Source organism: Dendropsophus ebraccatus, chromosome 1, assembly GCF_027789765.1.
Source record: "Dendropsophus ebraccatus isolate aDenEbr1 chromosome 1, aDenEbr1.pat, whole genome shotgun sequence".
Taxonomy (NCBI): Eukaryota; Metazoa; Chordata; class Amphibia; order Anura; family Hylidae; genus Dendropsophus; species Dendropsophus ebraccatus.
The window spans coordinates 167,921,794-167,940,935 of record NC_091454.1 but is presented as its reverse complement, the minus strand read 5'-3'; the positions used below and the strand labels follow the sequence as shown (position 1 = coordinate 167,940,935).

At 45.0% G+C, this 19,142-nt stretch overlaps 1 protein-coding gene across 1 annotated transcript; it reads right to left on the bottom strand.

Moving 5' to 3' along the window:
- Positions 1–293: 293 nt before the first annotated feature.
- On the bottom strand, positions 294–6,993 carry SERF2 (small EDRK-rich factor 2). Its single transcript, XM_069956650.1, has 3 exons — positions 6,890–6,993; positions 3,266–3,368; positions 294–785 (listed from the first exon to the last, which is right to left on the bottom strand). Exons 1-3 carry the CDS (start codon positions 6,894–6,896, stop codon positions 722–724), a joined length of 174 nt encoding a protein of 57 aa, XP_069812751.1. The 5' UTR covers positions 6,897–6,993; the 3' UTR covers positions 294–721.
- Between the last annotated feature and the right edge of the window lie 12,149 nt (positions 6,994–19,142).

Below are 19,142 nucleotides of genomic sequence, written 5' to 3'. Positions count from 1 at the left end.
CGCGGCACCAGTGATAAGAAAGGACAGAGAACTCAGCCTCCACTGCCCTGCTTGCTCCCAGGCTAGTCCAAGAGTGTAGAACACTGGATACACTGGAACATTGGACAATATTTAGGGGGAAATGTGGATGGGTGGAGTTTGGGCACTTGGCTCTAACACTGGGTGTCTGTCCTACATCTGTACCACATAAGCAGGATCTGAGTCTGTTACATATTTGCATTACTCTTCATGGCTAGTTTCTAGTGTCACTGACTCTATGAATAACCTTTCAAAACAAAAATACTCACAAGCTGTTGCCCACGGAAAGTCACTTTATTAAATATTTGACTGGGTCCACCGTGAATAAAAAATGACAATTTACTTCAAATCATGAAGTGCTTGTTCAACCTTGACTTCCTTCAGAACACATTTGCTAGAGCTGACTTAACCAACGCTAGGTCAGCATGCAGAGAAAGCCATGAGAGATTAAAAGAAAAAAAGAATGGCCTAAGCTTTGTGCGGGGTAATAAAGTGGTATATTTATAATATGTACACAAGGCAGAAAATAAAATCTATGCTGCTAGGTTATGACAAAAGGAAAAGACTGGAAATGACGCACAGCAGGGAAAAAACTCTGCATTGGGGCAAACAAAGCCATTTCGCCAACTGTTTTTGTTCAGGGATTGGGCAATGTATCATCGCATAATCGTCATCTTCCTGTATGGCATGCACTCCACAAACGCTATTTTGGCTCGTCTTTTTTCTCCGATGCCTTTTTCTGCTTCTCTTGCATTATCTGAGCATCTCTAAAATAAAAAGAAGAAACACATTATGATCACAACTGTTAGCCTATATACATATATAATTTAAATTATTTTTTTAACATGCCTTGTGCTTGTTATAAAAAAAGTAAGACTAGAGTAGCAGTACTAGATGCAGCAAGAATAAAACAGTTAAGGCCACGCGATCGTGTTCATTTTTTGAAACATGGTCTGTGTGCTAGCTGCATTTGACGGCCAGAAAACTCGGCATTGTGCTAAAGTATGCTGCAGTGAACTCTTGACTAGCCCAGAGCACTACCTTATCACTATAAAGCTGTTATTTGGATAGGGTATTGCTCTTGCCATTCAGTACCTTAGTGCATTACTAATTCAGTATAATACCTTGAGTCTCACTCCCAGGGTTGTGTTCAGGTCATGAAACACAGCCAGCAAACTAAGTGAACACAGGTAAGCCTATAGCTTTTTTTTTTGTTAGACCCCCTTCCCTTCTAGGAGCCAATAATGTTTTTAATTGACAAAACTGTACGAGGGCTTTTTATTCCTTCTGTTGGACATGATACTTTTTAACAATTACATTTCATGGTAAAATAAACAGTATGTGAAACAAAAACAACACAAAAAAATGTTCCACCTTTTATACTGTTAATGGTTTTTACTGTTGGGAATTCCTGTAATGGTACTGACTTGCAGAATACTATTCACTACTTTAAAACAATAAACTTAGCCCTTTAAGGACCAAGCCAATTTTTGTTTTTGCACTGTTTTCTTCTCCTCATGTTTTAAAGACCACGGAGCTTGCACTTTTTCACTGACAGACCCATATGAGGCCTTTTTGTTTTTTACCACACCAACTGTACTTTACAATGGCAGACTTTATTTTCCCATAAAATATGCTGCGAAACAGGGAAAAATTATTTAGTCCTTACTCTGTTCACCTTGTGGTAAAACTGACGTGTTAGCTATGTTCCTCTAGTCAGTAAGATTATGTAACAATAGCCAATTTATCTAACTTTTTATTTTATTTTCCTGCTTTTAAAAAATTAAAGCCTTAAAAAAAAAAAAGTGTGTTTAAAAAGGTGTTCCCTTTTCCATAAATATAGCTAAAACATAAGAAAATTTAAAGTTATTACCTTTTCTTTTGGTCTGTGTCCCTGCTAGGCCCTATGAGGCGTCTGATGTGTCTATAGCTCGCTTTCTAGGGACCACCAGTCTGTCTTAGGTTGGGTTCACTGCATTTTTGCAGTACAGACAGTAAGCTTTCTCTGTACCCTCTTAACAGCAGCATGACGGGTATACCAGTCATTTGTCGTTAAGGGGTTAAATGGACACGGTTACAAAAAAAACACAAAACCTTTTCCTATCAAAAGTTTTTATCGGTTAGGGTCAGACGGCAACTGTTCAGGAGAACAGACTAGGAGAAACCCTTGCTGAATGCATTCTCTCTTACCTCTATGTCATATGGCAGAAAGTCACATCATGTTAGTCTATGGGGCCATCTTTCTAACATTTTTCTCCCTGCCAATTCATGGTCTGAACACCGAGCTATGCTTTTGCACAGTTACCCAAGACTTTAATTGGTAGCATTTTTTGAGTGGGTGAGACTTTATGATAGCTTTTTATTCCATGTTTTCTGGCATGTGAAATCTCCCTAGAGGACCTACATGTGTGATCTCTTATAGTGTATGCAGCAATATACTGTAGTGTACTGTCATTCTAATGATCTCCTATTACACTCTGGCTAGGACAGACCCAGAGACTGGCACTTCACTAGGTGAATAAAGGCAACTCTGATACTGGACATTTGTCAGCCAGCACCTGCCACATATGCATACTCCGCTGAGTGTGCATCCTCTGTAAAGCAGTTGTCTCCAAGGGAGCTAAAGTGTACCTGTCCCCTAGAAAAAAATTCTTTGTTGGCTTCTGAGTTTAGAGATTCCAACTGATCAGTAGAATGAGCAGGGGGAGACACGTACTTCTTTCACTTGGATGGACCTTAGAGATGAGACATGTATTGGGAGCCTGTCCAGGTCACAGGACACAGAGCTGAAAGAGAACGACTTCTCCCTGCTTGTTCTGAACACTCAGACTCTGACCAGTCAAAACTTTTGATACATCTTTTTGACATATCAAAAGTTGTTTTAAATGACAGTGGCATATCTTACTCCACTAAGATATGCCACTCTACAGTAACAGGCAATCGCAGTGCAAGCTTCACTATACTAAAGGGGGAAATCAAAATGCCACAACCAAAGCACAGGTTACAGGTTCTATAATTGGTCACCACACAAATGTGTGTCATTTTAGTGTTTTTACTGACAGCACATAGTAGGTAGGGTTCTGGCATAATTGGCATGGTCCTTTTTTGCTGAGAAATGCTGCAGCCAGATGTTAGCTGAGAGTCAGTGGGGAAATACGAAACAATATCCACAGGTTAGCATAAAAATAACTGCATAACCTAGTTTTATCTAGAATTACGGGATTCATGAAAAATGACAGCACATTACCTCTGCTTTCTGGCAGCAGCAGATAAGCCATCGTCCTGCTTTTTCCCCTTATCTGCGTTTTTCTTCATGTTCTTAGCTCGGGCAAGCTCACGCTGGTTTCCACCTGCAGAATTAGAACTTTTATTAGAGCTTTATACGATAATAGATGACAAGAGATTTTAGATCATATTAGACTGTAGCTACATGCCCAGATGTCGTATTCCAGGGATCCAAGAAAGGACAAGGGCCTTATATTGTGAGTCTACAGCTACATCTTGTACATTATAACATCTGAACATGCCTCAGCATCATCGACTAAAGGTAAAAGAAGTAGTAGATACTTAAAAGATGATCAAATTCCTGATCATTTGTTACTTGGATAGTGTTCCTATATGCCACTGCCTAATAAACACCGCTTCTCTCTAAAAACACATCACAGACTCTGCAGAAAGGACGGCACCAACCACTGAGGTTGCATAATAGTAGGTACAGGCGGTGACCCGCCTGTGTGGCTCTGAACAGATCAGAATAAGGGCCCTATTCAACCGGACGATTATCGTTCAGATTATCGTTAAATCGTTCAAATCTAAACGATAATCGTTCGTTTGAATAGCAGTCAACGATTAACGATCGAACGAGAAATCGTTGATCGCTTTATAAGAACTGGAGCTATTTTTATCGTTGCTTGTTCGCAAATCGTTCGCATTGAATAAGACATCGTTCGATCGTTCGCAATAGATACGAACGCAATAGCGCAGAAAAAAAACGATCGCAAATACGATCATAAGTAACGATTATCGTTCCATGGAAATGAGTGAACGTTTTCAGGTTTTTCGCAATAGCGGTCGTTTGAGATCGTTAATCGTTAACAATTATGCGAACGATAATCGTCCGGTGGAATAGGGCCCTAAGCCGAGATTTACACTATGCTGTTTTTATTTATGTCCATCTCTGTTTCATAGTGTTTGCTGTGAACAAAAGAAACAAACATGGTCAACTAAACTACTGTATGCAGCAAGAAGAACCAAATATGTTGCAATACTTTTTTAGAATGTAAGTCAATAGGAAAGGCGCATAAAATGTATAAGTTAAATGTAAATAGAAATGCAGTGTGAACCCAGCCTTAGGGAGGTGTTATATCTGTCCAATGTATAAGAACACTGCACGTGCTCAGATGTGATCCTGAAACTAGGGCAGTACTGGCTGCCTGTGTGGAGACTGTATGTGCTCTATGTAAGCAGAGTGATAGTGCGTTTACACAGGCAGATTTATCTGACAGATTTTTTAAGCCAAAGCCAGGAACAGACCATTAAAATGGAACGGGTCATAAAGGAAAGACTGAGTTATCTCTTCTTTTCAAATCCATTCCTGGCTTTGGCTTCCAATATCTGTCAGATAAATCTGCCTGTGTAAACGCACCATTACACACCAGTCCTATATCCCTTAGGCCAAATTCCACACCTGAACACCCCCTTATAGCCAGACCACAGCTTCACATGATTCCACACTGTGGTGTCCATACAATGATGTACACCAAATGGTAGTACCAGCAGTGGTGCATAACATAAAATAATCACATGGCCGTCTGCCCTATATCCTTAGAGAGTCTATAAGATCAGAAAATAAGAGTCGTCCATCCTATAACCCTACTGTGCTGGGATCCACAGAAAGACAAAGGCTTTTCATGGGGTTGTTGCCAGCCGCCCCACATCTAGAGAAAAATTACTTCCCAATTCTACATGCAGCAATAAAAGGAAATCCCTGGATGGATAGAATAAATCTCTGGAGGGAGCCTAGTGTAATCATAGTATAATACACTGGGATTGTCCTATACGTCTCCCTGCTCCACTAACACACTAACCCTCTCTCACCCTGTACCAGTGCCCCTCCACATCCCACACCAGTGCCCCCCACCCTCTCTCACCCTGTACCAGTGCCCCTCCACATCCCACACCAGTGCCCCCCACCCTCTCTCACCCTGTACCGGTGCCCCCCACCCTCTCTCACCCTGTACCGGTGCCCCCCACCCTCTCTCACCCTGTACCGATGCCCCTCCACATCCCACACCAGTGCCCCCCACCCTCTCTCACCCTGTACCAGTGCCCCCCACCCTCTCTCACCCTGTACCGGTGCCCCCCACCCTCTCTCACCCTGTACCGGTGCCCCTCCACATCCCACACCAGTGCCCCCCACCCTCTCTCACCCTGTACCGATGCCCCCCACCCTCTCACCCTGTACCGTGACCCCCACCCTCTCTCACCCTGTACCGGTGCCCCCCACCCTCTCTCACCCTGTACCGGTGCCCCCCACCCTCTCTCACCCTGTACCGGTGCCCCCCACCCTCTCTCACCCTGTACCGGTGCCCCCCACCCTCTCTCACCCTGTACCGGTGCCCCCCACCCTCTCTCACCCTGTACCGGTGCCCCCCACCCTCTCTCACCCTGTACCGGTGCCCCCCACCCTCTCTCACCCTGTACCGGTGCCCCTCCACATCCCACACCAGTGCCCCCCACCCTCTCTCACCCTGTACCAGTGCCCCCCACCCTCTCTCACCCTGTACCGGTGCCCCCCACCCTCTCTCACCCTGTACCGGTGCCCCTCCACATCCCACACCAGTGCCCCCCACCCTCTCTCACCCTGTACCGATGCCCCCCACCCTCTCACCCTGTACCGGTGCCCCCCACCCTCTCTCACCCTGTACCGGTGCCCCCCACCCTCTCTCACCCTGTACCGGTGCCCCCCACCCTCTCTCACCCTGTACCGGTGCCCCCCACCCTCTCTCACCCTGTACCGGTGCCCCCCACCCTCTCTCACCCTGTACCGATGCCCCTCCACATCCCACACCAGTGCCCCCCACCCTCTCTCACCCGGTACCAGTGCCCCCCACCCTCTCTCACCCTGTACCGGTGCCCCCCACCCTCTCTCACCCTGTACCGGTGCCCCTCCACATCCCACACCAGTGCCCCCCACCCTCTCTCACCCTGTACCGATGCCCCCCACCCTCTCACCCTGCACCAGTGCCCCCCACCCTCTCTCACCCTGTACCGGTGCCCCCCACCCTCTCTCACCCTGTACCGGTGCCCCCCACCCTCTCTCACCCTGTACCGGTGCCCCCCACCCTCTCACCCTGTACCGGTGCCCCCCACCCTCTCTCACCCTGTACCGGTGCCCCCCACCCTCTCTCACCCTGTACCGGTGCCCCCCACCCTCTCTCACCCTGTACCGGTGCCCCCCACCCTCTCTCACCCTGTACCGGTGCCCCCTCCCCAGCAGACACGGTGGCGGTGCCCCACAGCCTGCAGAGGAGCCGGCATCATACCCCCATCAGCCGGCATCATACCTGGGAGCTCGTACAGAAAGTTGTGTTGCCCGGAGTGGTGGGCGGTGAGGAGCCCGCAGGTCTGTGCACTGATCAGGATGGGGGGCGCCCCGGCACATATCCCGGTGACCAGCCCTCACACCTCCCGGTCACTAGCGGTCCCGGGTACATCACTCCCAGCCTCCCCCGGGCATCCAGGGCCTTGTTGACGTGGCACGCAGGCCGCGGTCTGTGGCCTATCCGCAAGGCCACCATCCCGTCACCTCTCAGCTATACATACAGCCCCTATGTGTCCTAGAGCCGCGACCACACTCCCGTATACTCACGGGTCATGGCTCCGGTTCTCCGGGACTCTCTCCCCACACCAGCACCAACTTCCTCCTCAGTTCACTGCGGTTCACCGTTTCCTGATCACTGATTGGCTGTTCCGCATCACATGGACCAGGACAACATTCTCACTATACAACTGTTTGCAATGTGTTACACGCTAGCCCCGCCCCTCAGTAGGGTGGAGCCTCCGAGGGAGATCAGCCAATGGGCATGTCGGCAATCAGTGCTCGCGTGGGCACGTAGCTGAGAGTTGTTATCACTGGGAGTTTTGTGGTTAAATGTTGGAGGCGCCTGGGATATGTCACGTGACACTCCGAATTGTGCCGATGCGCTTCTAGTGGCCGCCAGTGGGCAGCACTACTTCATATGTCTGGGACTCAGGAAGGGGCTGTGAGGGACAGTGAATGGGGAGTTAGGCAGGCGGTCTGCTCCCTGAGTGCCTCCCTCCTTCCCGGACTCCCTCCTCCACACTCCTCAGGGTCGGACTGGGGCTGAAAAGCAGCCCTGGCAAACAAACCCCACCAGCCCACATATACTGTATATCACCCACACAGTATATGAGCAGAGGGGAACAGTATATGGGGACAGTAGCACAGGATAGTGGGACACTCTGCATTACCCCCATAGTAAAAGTCGCCCTGCATTGCCTCAACACAAAAGGAGGCAAAGTGTGTGTGTCCGCTGATAGTGCCGCCCGCCAACAGCCCCCGGGGCCGCGCTCATCACCTGCCAGGCCGTCTGCTCCCTCCAGCAGGCGCAGTGATATGATGTCATTGCGCCTGTGGGAAGATTTGGCCTACGAATCCACACACACACACGGTTCGCCTCCTTTTGTGTTGAGGCAATGCAATGGGGATCTTACTGCAGCGACAGATACTATTTCAATGACGTTTGAGACAACTGTATTAATTACCAGTGTAACAAAGCTCCCCCTGTGCCCCCATGTAGTATACAAGCCCCCTCTGTGCCCCATAAAAGTAGTTTTCCCAAATATGTGCCACTCTGTGCCCCCATATAGTATAGGAGATCTTCTTTGTGCCTCCATCTAGGTAGAGTATAGTAGTGGAGGCATAGTGGATAAGGGGTATAGTAGTGGAGGTATAGTGGATAAGGGGTATAGTAGTGGAGGCATAGTGGATACGGGGTATAGTAGTGGAGGCATAGTGGATAAGGGGTATAGTAGTGGAGGTATAGTGGATAAGGGGTATAGTAGTGGAGGTATAGTGGATAAAGGGTGTAGTAGTGGAGGTATAGTGGATAAGGGGTGTAGTAGTGAGGTATAGTGGATAAGGGGTATAGTAGTGGAGGCATAGTGGATAAGGGGTATAGTAGTGGAGGCATAGTGGATAAGGGGTGTTGTAGTAGTGGAGGCATAGTGGATAAGGGGTATAGTAGTGGAGGCATAGTGGATAAGGGGTGTTGTAGTAGTGGAGGCATAGTGGATAAGGGGTATAGTAGTGGAGGCATAGTGGATAAGGGGTGTAGTAGTGGAGGCATAGTGGATAAGGGGTGTAGTAGTGGAGGCATAGTGGATAAGGGGTGTAGTAGTGGAGGCATAGTGGATGAGGGGTGTAGTAGTGGAGGCATAGTGGATAAGGGGTGTTGTAGTAGTGGAGGCATAGTGGATAAGGGGTATAGTAGTGGAGGCATAGTGGATAAGGGGTATAGTAGTGGAGGCATAGTGGATAAGGGGTATAGTAGTGGAGGCATAGTGGATAAGGGGTGTTGTAGTAGTGGAGGCATAGTGGATAAGGGGTATAGTAGTGGAGGCATAGTGGATAAGGGGTGTTGTAGTAGTGGAGGCATAGTGGATAAGGGGTATAGTAGTGGAGGCATAGTGGATAAGGGGTGTAGTAGTGGAGGCATAGTGGATAAGGGGTGTAGTAGTGGAGGCATAGTGGATAAGGGGTGTAGTAGTGGAGGCATAGTGGATGAGGGGTGTAGTAGTGGAGGCATAGTGGATAAGGGGTGTAGTAGTGGAGGCATAGTGGATAAGGGGTGTAGTAGTGGAGGCATAGTGGATAAGGGGTGTGGTAGTAGAGGTATAGATGAAGGGCTGTATTAGTAGTTGTATAGATTAGGGGTGCAGTAGTACAGGTATAGATGAGGGGTGCAGTAGTAGTAGTACAGGTAAAGATGAGGGGTGCAGTAGTAGTACAGGAATAGATGAGGGGTGTAGTAGTAGTAGTACAGGTATAGATGAGGGATGTAGTAGTAGTACAGGTAAAGATGAGGGGTGTAGTAGTAGTACAGGAATAGATGAGGGGTGTAGTAGTAGTACAGGAATAGATGAGGGGTGTAGTAGTAGTACAGGAATAGATGAGGGGTGCAGTAGTAATAGTACAGGTAAAGATGAGGGGTGCAGTAGTAGTACAGGTACAGATGAGGGGTGCAGTAGTAGTACAGGTATAGATGAGGGGTGCAGTAGTTGTACAGGTATAAATGAGGAGTGCAGTAGTAGTACAGGTATAGATGAGGGGTGCAGTAGTAGTACAGGTATAGATGAGGGGTGTAGTAGTAGTACAGGTATAGATGAGGGGTGCAGTAGTAGTACAGGTATAGATGAGGGGTGCAGTAGTAGTACATGTATAGATGAGGGGGGTAGTAGTAGTACAGGTATAGATGAGGGGTGTAGTAGTAGTACAGGTATAGATGAGGGGTGTAGTAGTAGTAGTACAGGTATAGATGAGGGGTGCAGTAGTAGTACAGGTATAGATGAGGGGTGTAGTAGTAGAAGTAGTACAGGTATAGATGAGGGGTGTAGTAGTAGTACAGGTATAGATGAGGGGTGTATTAGTAGTTGTATAGATTAGGGGTGCAGTAGTACAGGTATAGATGAGGGGTGCAGTAGTAGTACAGGTAAAGATGAGGGGTGCAGTAGTAGTACAGGAATAGATGAGGGGTGTAGTAGTAGTACAGGTAAAGATGAGGGGTGTAGTAGTAGTACAGGAATAGATGAGGGGTGCAGTAGTAGTACAGGGAAAGATGAGGGGTGTAGTAGTAGTACAGGTACAGATGAGGGGTGCAGTAGTAGTACAGGTAAAGACAAGGGGTGTAGTAGTAGTACAGGTAAAGATGAGGGGTGCAGTAGTAATAGTACAGGTAAAGATGAGGGGTGCAGTAGTAGTAGTACAGGTATAGATGAGGGGTGCAGTAGTAGTAGTACAGGTAAAGACAAGGGGTGTAGTAGTTGTACAGGTATAAATGAGGGGTGTAGTAGTAGTACAGGTACAGATGAGGGGTGCAGTAGTAGTACAGGTATAGATGAGGGGTGTAGTAGTAGTACAGGTATAGATGAGGGGTGTAGTAGTAGTAGTACAGGTATAGATGAGGGGTGTAGTAGTAGTAGTACAGGTATAGATGAGGGGTGCAGTAGTAGTACAGGTATAGATGAGGGGTGTAGTAGTAGTACAGGTATAGATGAGGGGTGTAGTAGTAGTACAGGTACAGATGAGGGGTGTAGTAGTAGTAGTACAGGTATAGATGAGGGGTGTAGTAGTAGTAGTAGTAGTACAGGTATAGATGAGGGGTGTAGTAGTAGTACAGGTATAGATGAGGGGTGTAGTAGTAGTACAGGTATAGATGAGGGGTGTAGTAGTAGTACAGGTATAGATGAGGGGTGTAGTAGTAGTAGTACAGGTATAGATGAGTGGTGTAGTAGTAGTAGTACAGGTATAGATGAGGGGTGTAGTAGTAGTAGTACAGGTATAGATGAGGGGTGTAGTAGTAGTACAGGTATAGATGAGGGGTGTAGTAGTAGTAGTACAGGTATAGATGAGGGGTGTAGTAGTAGTAGTACAGGTATAGATGAGGGGTGTAGTAGTAGTAGTACAGGTATAGATGAGGGGTGTAGTAGTAGTAGTACAGGTATAGATGAGGGGTGTAGTAGTAGTACAGGTATAGATGAGGGGTGTAGTAGTACAGGTATAGATGAGGGGTGCAGTAGTAGTACAGGTATAGATGAGGGGTGTAGTAGTAGTACAGGTATAGATGAGGGGTGTAGTAGTACAGGTATAGATGAGGGGTGTAGTAGTAGTACAGGTATAGATGAGGGGTGTAGTAGTACAGGTATAGATGAGGGGTGCAGTAGTAGTACAGGTATAGATGAGGGGTGTAGTAGTAGTACAGGTATAGATGAGGGGTGTAGTAGCAGTAGTACAGGTACAGATGAGGGGAGTAGTAGTAGTACAGGTATAGATGAGGGGTGTAGTAGTAGTACAGGTATAGATGAGGGGTGTAGTAGCAGTAGTACAGGTACAGATGAGGGGAGTAGTAGTAGTACAGGTAAAGATGAGTGGTGTAGTAGTAGTACAGGAACAGATGAGGGGTGCAGTAGTAGTACAGGTAAAGATGAGGGGTGTAGTAGTAGTACAGGAACAGATGAGGGTCAGGGACATAGCTAGGAGCATGGGGCACACTGGGGGGGGGGAGAGCATGGGGCACACTGGGGGGGGAAGAGCATGGGGCACACTGGGGGGAAGAGCATGGGGCACACTGAGGGGGGAAGAGCATGGGGCACACTAAAGGGGGGGAGGCATGGGGCACACTGGGGGGGGACAAGCATGAAGCAGATCGGGGGGGAGGGGGCATGGAGCAGACTGGGGCAGGAGGGAACATACCTGGTGTGACCCCTCTGCCCGGGCGCACACGCCGGCACTTGCGTTCTCCTCCCGCCCACCCGCACATACTCCCGCAGCGGACCCGCCCCCATACCGTGCTGAATATTACCTCCATGGAGGTCCCTGCAGATACTGAAGCATCGGGTGACAGTGTCGCTGCTGTACAGCTCCAGCACCCGCAGCGACACTATCACCCAATGCTTCAGTATCTGCAGCCTCCTCCGGGGACCTCCATGTGCGGCCGGGAGGGAGCGCGCGTATACGTCCTACTAATGGGGCGGGGACAGAGGGCGCTGCTGAGCGCTCTCGCTCCTCGGGCTATTTCGATAGCTGGAGGATGCGAGCAGCCCGTCCACGCGCCGGCATGTAATGATTTTGACGGGCGGACAGAGGGAAGCAAGCCGCAGCATTTTTTTTTTTTTAGTTTTTTTTAATAATGTTTTTTTTTTATTATGCAGCCCCGGGCGGCCCAAGGACTGGTTATCCGGCCAGCCCAGCGGGCATTTGCCCGGCTTGCCAGATTACCAGTCCGGGCCTGACACTCCTCATAGGAAACCTTTATGCTGTGTTTACACGGAACGATAATTTGCCCGATGGTACGAGTAACGATTTCGAAGTAACGATTTTTTTTAATAACGATCAGCGTTTAGACGGAACGATATATATCGTATGGAAAATTCGTTTTGCGATCGTTTTGCGATCGCTTAAGCCTATCTCGCACATAGGAAAAATCGGTGAACGACTTTTTACACGCAAATTTTTTACGACCATTTTAGAACATGGTGTAAGATCAAAATGAACGATTTTTCGCTCGTCGCTTAATCGTTCACTGCGTTTACACGTACGATTATCATTCGAATTCGATCGTTATCGTGCAAATTCGCACGATAATCGTTCCATGTAAACGCAGCATTGCACACACAGATTTATCTGACATATTTTTGAAGCCAAAGCCAGGAATTAATGTGAGAGGAGGAGAAATCTCAGTCTTTCCGTTATGACCTGTTTTCTGTTTGTAGTCTATTCCTAGCTTTGGCTTTCAAAATCTGTCAGATAAATCTGAGTAAACACACCATTACACAAAGATATTTATGTGAAGCCAAAGCCAGGAATGGATTTGAAAAGGAGCAAAATCTCAGTCTTTCCTTAATGACCTGTCCCCTGTTTATTGTCTGTTCCTGGCTTTGGCTTCAAAAATCTGTCAGATAAATCTGTGTGTGTAAAGGCCCCCTTACTGATGGCCTCCCTGCTTTGCAGTCTTCCCCACCCCAATGACCAGCAGATTTTTGTCCATTTTTTTCTTTCTTTTCTCGCTTTAAAGTTTAGCAGTGGAAGCCGTGATTAGTACTTATTGCCATGCCTCCTATTGTACGGATGCTACCGACAGGGAAGCTCTGTAGTGGAGTGTTTCCCCCCGACACGATGTATCAGTATCATGCCAGGAGTGGGGGAACTGAGTCTCCGCAGCATTGCAGTAACATGGCCATGCGGCGGCTTGAGAACAATAAATGATTTTGAAATCAGCTCAAAAGATGCGATCAACGACATACCAATGAATTTTTGTTTGCTGTTTGATCATTGCCACATCTACACCAGAAGATTATTGCTTAAATTCGAACAATTTTAAAAAATCTTGTGCATGATAATCAGTCCGTGTAAAAGGCCCTCGTACAGGATCCGCAGCATATTTGATGGCACAGATCTGAAGTCGCAGATTCAAAGCAAATCAAATCTGCGCCATCAAATTTGCTGCGGATCTGTTGCAGATCCTGTACGTGTGAACGCACCCTAAGTCTATGTTCACACTACGTAAGTTTTGTAACGGCCATGATTACTACGGAACTTACGTAAAGCTTCCTTCTAAGGAATCCCGGCTGGAGTGTATACACATAGGGGGAGATTTATCAGTCATGGTGTAAAGTGAAACTGGCTCAGTTGCCCCTAGCAACCAATCAGATTCCACCTTTTATTCCTCACAGACTCTTTGGAAAATGAAAGATGGAATTTGATTGGTTGCTAGGGGCAACTGAGCTCATTTCACTTTACACCATGACTGATAAATCTCCCCCCTAGTATACACTCCAGCCAGGATTCCTAGCGGCACTGCAAAAAAACTGACATGTCAGTTTTCTGTGGCCGATATTCACTGAATAACGGCCACAGAGAACCTGTCAGTTCACACAATGGAGAGTGCAGCTCCGGCCGCACGCCCCATTGTGAGCAGCGGCGAATTCGGATGCGGGTGCACACTGATGTGAAGATCATCCGACCGGTACTACAGTACTTGCCAAGATGATATTCTCTGACACCGACCGTTCCATGACCCAGCCAGGTCACGGAACAGCTGGTCTCTCAAGCCATGTGAACATTGCCTAAAAGGGTATTCCACTTAAGAAAAAATTAACACTGTTTAATCCCCACCCATAATCTAAGCTTGTTTGTAATAGGATTCTATTACATAAATTGGGCCGTTTATCTGCAGCACATCCAGGTCCTGAAAAATTTAGTAACGTGTTTATGTAGCTTTGTTATGGTTCGTTTACACACACAGATTATCTAACAGATATCTGACAGATTTTTGCAGCCAAAGCCAGGAATGGACTATAAACAAGGAACAGGTCATAAAGGAAAGACTGAGTTTTCTCTTTTTTTCAAATCCATTCCTGGTTTTGGCTGCAAAAATCTGTCAGATAATCTGTGTGTGTAAACGGACCCTTATGCTGGGTTTACACGGAGCGATTATCGGGCGAATTTTCGCGATAACGATCGAATTCGAACGATAATCGTACGTGTAAACGCGGCGAACGATCGAAAAATCGTTCATTTTGATCTTTTAACAGGTTCTTAAATCGTCGTTCGGAAAAAATTCGCCGATCGTTCCGTGTAAACAGTCGTTCACTGATTTTCCCCATGTGTGAGATAGGCTTAAGCGATCGCAAAACGAATTTTCTGTACGATATATCGTACAGTCTAAACGCTGATCGTTATAAAAAAAAAATCGTTACTTCAAAATCGTTAATCGTACGATCGGGCGAATTATCGCTCCGTGTAAATTTAGCATTAGGGTCCATTTACACAGACAGATTATCTAACAGATTATCTGCCAAAGATTTGAAGCCAAAGCCAGGAATGGATTAGAAAAGAGGAGAAATCTCAGTCTGACCTGATGTCTGTTTATAGTCTGTTTCTGGCTTTGGCTTCAAATCTTTGGCAGATTATCTGTCAGATAATCTTTCTGTGTAAATGGACCCTAACTCCAGCATTATTAGCCACCATCACAAGGGTACTGGGAAAAGTCCGTTTTCATCAGTCCAGCAGCATCAAAAATGTCCCCCCTGGTCTGGAGCAGTAGCAGGCTCGTATTAGGAGGTTTTTTTACCTGGCTGGTTATTATTATTATTATTATTATTATTATTTGTACAGTTTGGAGTATAACATCCCTAATAAAGTTGTCTTCCCCAATAGTTTTTTTTGACTGATATGTCTCTGTATGTCTTTCCTAGTGTGAACATACCCTAATAGATTCCAAAGATCCTGACTATTTAAGGTAAATGCTGAACTATTTCCTGGTAGCAGCAGGGCATTATGGGAAATCAGCAGCGGTGCTGTATTGTTTTTTTTTCACCGGTTATATCAGACATATCCACTGGGTTCACGGACGTTTCCTAATTGTATAAATTGCAGTGCAAACAGTGAAGGGAGAGTGGAAAAGGTTATGAAACATAATGACCCGTGTCTATGGGAGTTATTACCTGCAGTACCTATGATCAGTCAGCAGGTGACACTCAACTTTACCCTGTACCCATATGTACCCATAGACTTCTATCAATATGCAAGTAGTTTGTTTCAAATTTATATCAGGATAACATATCTTGTTGGGTTACAGAGCACTGACTACAATATTTTTTATTTCATTACTTTGAGGTACACAGGGATTAGAAGTTAGTATTTGATGGGGAACATGCTTTCAATACCCCTTTCTAATAGAAGTGTATTGTTGGGGGAATTAAAGAATTGGCCGATAATCGTTCCATGTAATATGGCCTTACCTCATTTAACATCTAATAGTTTGGTGCAATTGTATTCAGTCCACACAATGCTGTGAACTAAATTTGTCAGCACAAATCCTTTCCCTAACCTGAAAGGGGTTATTCAGGATTAGCAAAACATGGCTGCATTCTTCCTGCTGCTTCCTGTACTCAGATTTTGTTTAGCATTGCAGTTTAGCTTTATTTATTGGCGCAAAACCACATGCATCCTGTGGACAGCTGTGTTGCTGTTTTTGGAAGAAATTTGCTCTGTTTTTATTATTCTGGATACCCCCTTCCAGTACTTATCAGCTGCTGTATGTCCTGCATATCTATGTCTGTGACATACAGCAGCTGATAAGTACTAGAAGACGTGAGTTTTTTTAATAGAAGTAAATTACAAATCTATGGCACCTTCTGGCCCCAGTTCATTTGATAGAACAAAAATGTTGCTGGAGTTGCCCTTTAAGTGTGTCATTGCAAAGTACAAAGTACAAGGGGTAACACGTAACCCATTTGTACAGCTCAGATGTCTCATAGTATAGATCCCCCTTGGCTGTCTGCAGTGAAGAGTTGTGGATAGTAGTGAGTTCATAAACTTTACATTGAAATTTCCCAGTGTTGGAGGACAGCTGTCCTTCTAATCTTCAAGGGACAGGCAGAGTTTATTAGATTTTTCCCTGAAAATATGTGTTCCTGGAAGTTGCCTTGTTTACTTAGCATTGAGCGGCACATCAGTAATTTATTTGGTCCCTTGGTTCCATTCCATGGTCCCTTGTTGTGTAAAAGCAACTCAATGAAAGACATTTTCTTCTTTTACATTTCTTCTTTTTTATTTTAACATATTTATAACATACAATACTTTAACATGCACATTACCTATACACCTGTTTGTCCTTAAAGGGGTTATCCAGCCCTACAAAAACATGGCCACTTTCTTTCAGAGACAACACGACTCATGTCTCCAGTTCAGGTGCGGTTTGCAATTAAGCTCCATTCATTTCAATGGAACTGAGCAGCAAAACCCCGCCCAAGCTGGAGACAAGAGTGGGGCTGTCTCTAGAAGAAAGTGGCCATGTTTTTGTAGCGCTGGATAACACCTTTAAGTGTTGAAGATTATATATGTCAGTCATAAGAGCCTTAAATGGAGCTACTTTGCAAACCCCTCCACTATACTGTGTTGGATGCTGTTTTGGAAATCAAATCTATGAAATGTGAGCAGTTTATCTAATTGATTTATCATCATTGGTTAAAGTCTATGGTCACCTTTGAAAAGTTTTTTTTTTTGCTTATTATAATATAAAAACATTTTACCATAGGTTTTTATTAAACATTTGGTTTACTTCAGCTCTGTTTTTACTCACTTTCTCCAGCCTTTGTGAGCTGCCCTTCAAGTTTTCTCTCTGCCTTGTCCACTCTCTGAGCTGGTTTTTACCTCACTCTCCCCACTCTAGGAGAATAAAATGTCCTTCTGATTTCTAATGGAGACTATGTAGAAGCTTAATTTTGAACCCTGAAAACAAATCAGCAATTGAAAAAAAGGTGTCCATAGTCTTTAAAGGGAATGTCCACCTTTAACATCATATAGATACATTTCTTATAAGGGTAGAAACACACACCGGATCCACAGCGGATGTCACACTGTGAACTTGCCTGTCATTTTCAATGAGATTATGAGATTACGAGTATGTAAATGACAGCCCCCTTAACCCCCCGCCGGCCAGTACATGTATTACCCGTTCCACACTCCGGCTTGCTTTGGGGGTTTCCGACTGGACGTCCTGCTCAGCCAATCAGCCAATCAGTCGCAGACACTAATTGGCTTAGCAGGACGTCCAGACACCAGGAGCCCCTGAAGCAATTTGGAGCGAGGATCAGGTGTGTGCGTTATGTACCGTTGGTAACAATGAATTTATCCGCTACACAGAATATCCAATCAGCTGTTTGCTCATTTATGGGCCTTTTACATTGGTCAGTTATAGAGAACAAACACTCCTACAAACACTAATTTACTTGATATTCAACCCATGTAAAAGAACCTATAGATTGAAAACGTAAAATTCTTGATGTTTGTTTCTCTATATGGACGTGCACATTTGAATTTTTAATGCATGTTCAATAAACGCTTGTTTTAATGGTGGAAGTGCTGACCTGTTTCATCATTTTTCAATTCATTCTGTCGTTTGGGAAACCCGTTTTGGTCCTGCCTCAATCAGGTAAGCTAGCTCCTTTTTTGCATAATTTTAACATTCTGGAGGCCTGCAGTAAGAACTAGAAGGAACTTAAATAGTCATAACTCTTTCAGCAAACTTTTCATAAATGAAAGTACATTTAAAAGTAAGAAACTTTATAATAAATCTATTGGACAGATGCCCCTTTTGCCACTTATCAGGTACCTTTCCAGATTTGATGGCGCCGATTATCATCACATCCGACAATGCAGATTTGATGCTGCAGATATCAATGTAACTAAATGACTGAACACAGCGTCAAATCTGCAAATCTGTTTTTTTTTTGTTCTTTCACTGCTGTTTTATTTTTGTTTTTTCTTTTGGAAGTCCGTCATTTTGGCACCAAAATGCGGCAGTTTTTTTTTGCATAAAAAAGCAGCGTTTTGGCACCAAAATGAAGGCCACACACACACACACACAATCCACGAAACGGCAAAAAAAGAAAAAGAGAAAGAAAAGCAGAGAGGCTCCAGCTGCTTGTACTGAATGTAAATCTAACACTAGAATCAGGGTAACAGCTTGCACTGCTTATTACTGCTCTATAATATCGTCTATGCTGCTGCTTCTGAGGGTATGACATAGAGACAGAGATCAGGATTATCTCTTTTCTGTGTCTCCACCCACTAATTAGGGTAAAACAGAAATGTATTCATGCTTTCAGTTACCTGAAATACAGATATGCTTTAAGAGCTCAACTGTTTGCCATAAGCTCTCTCTATTGGAGACTGCAGATCTCAGCAATGTTTTGTTTTATGTCTGTGTCTATGTGGGGGATATGGAGCCTTTTATCAAAATAACATAGCATGCCTATAAAGCATTTTGGTGGTTTTGTGCTCCTTGGCATTTTTTAACAATTATAGCATGCTCTGCATTTGGTGTTTTTTTTTTTTTTACGCAAAAGTAGCATTTTTCCTCCCATAAGCTTCAATAAGCGGAGGGAAATGCCAAAAGAGCCATCTATATGCATGCTGGTATTTTTTCTGGTGTTTTTCCCCTATTCTTCAATAGAAATCCTGGAAATGCATGATGAAAGAATCACATAACTTGTAATGAAAAATAACAGGATAATAAATATATATTATAACACACTAAAGTAAAAAAACAAACAAACACCACAAATACTGCCAGAAAGCACAAAAAAAATGTTCTGCCAGTTTTAGGGTGTTTTTGTTGCATTTTTTCATCCCAAAAAAACTCATACAACCTTTGTGTCTGATTGAAGCAGTAAAAATTATTATAGTGCTATTTTAACAATACATAAATAAAAAAAAATTGTTCCTGCTTGAATTTCAGCTTCCAGAGTTTTTCCTTCCGCTGTGGAGTATGGAGGGCATGGCATGTTGGCTCCATATGTGGTAGGAGAGGTGGACA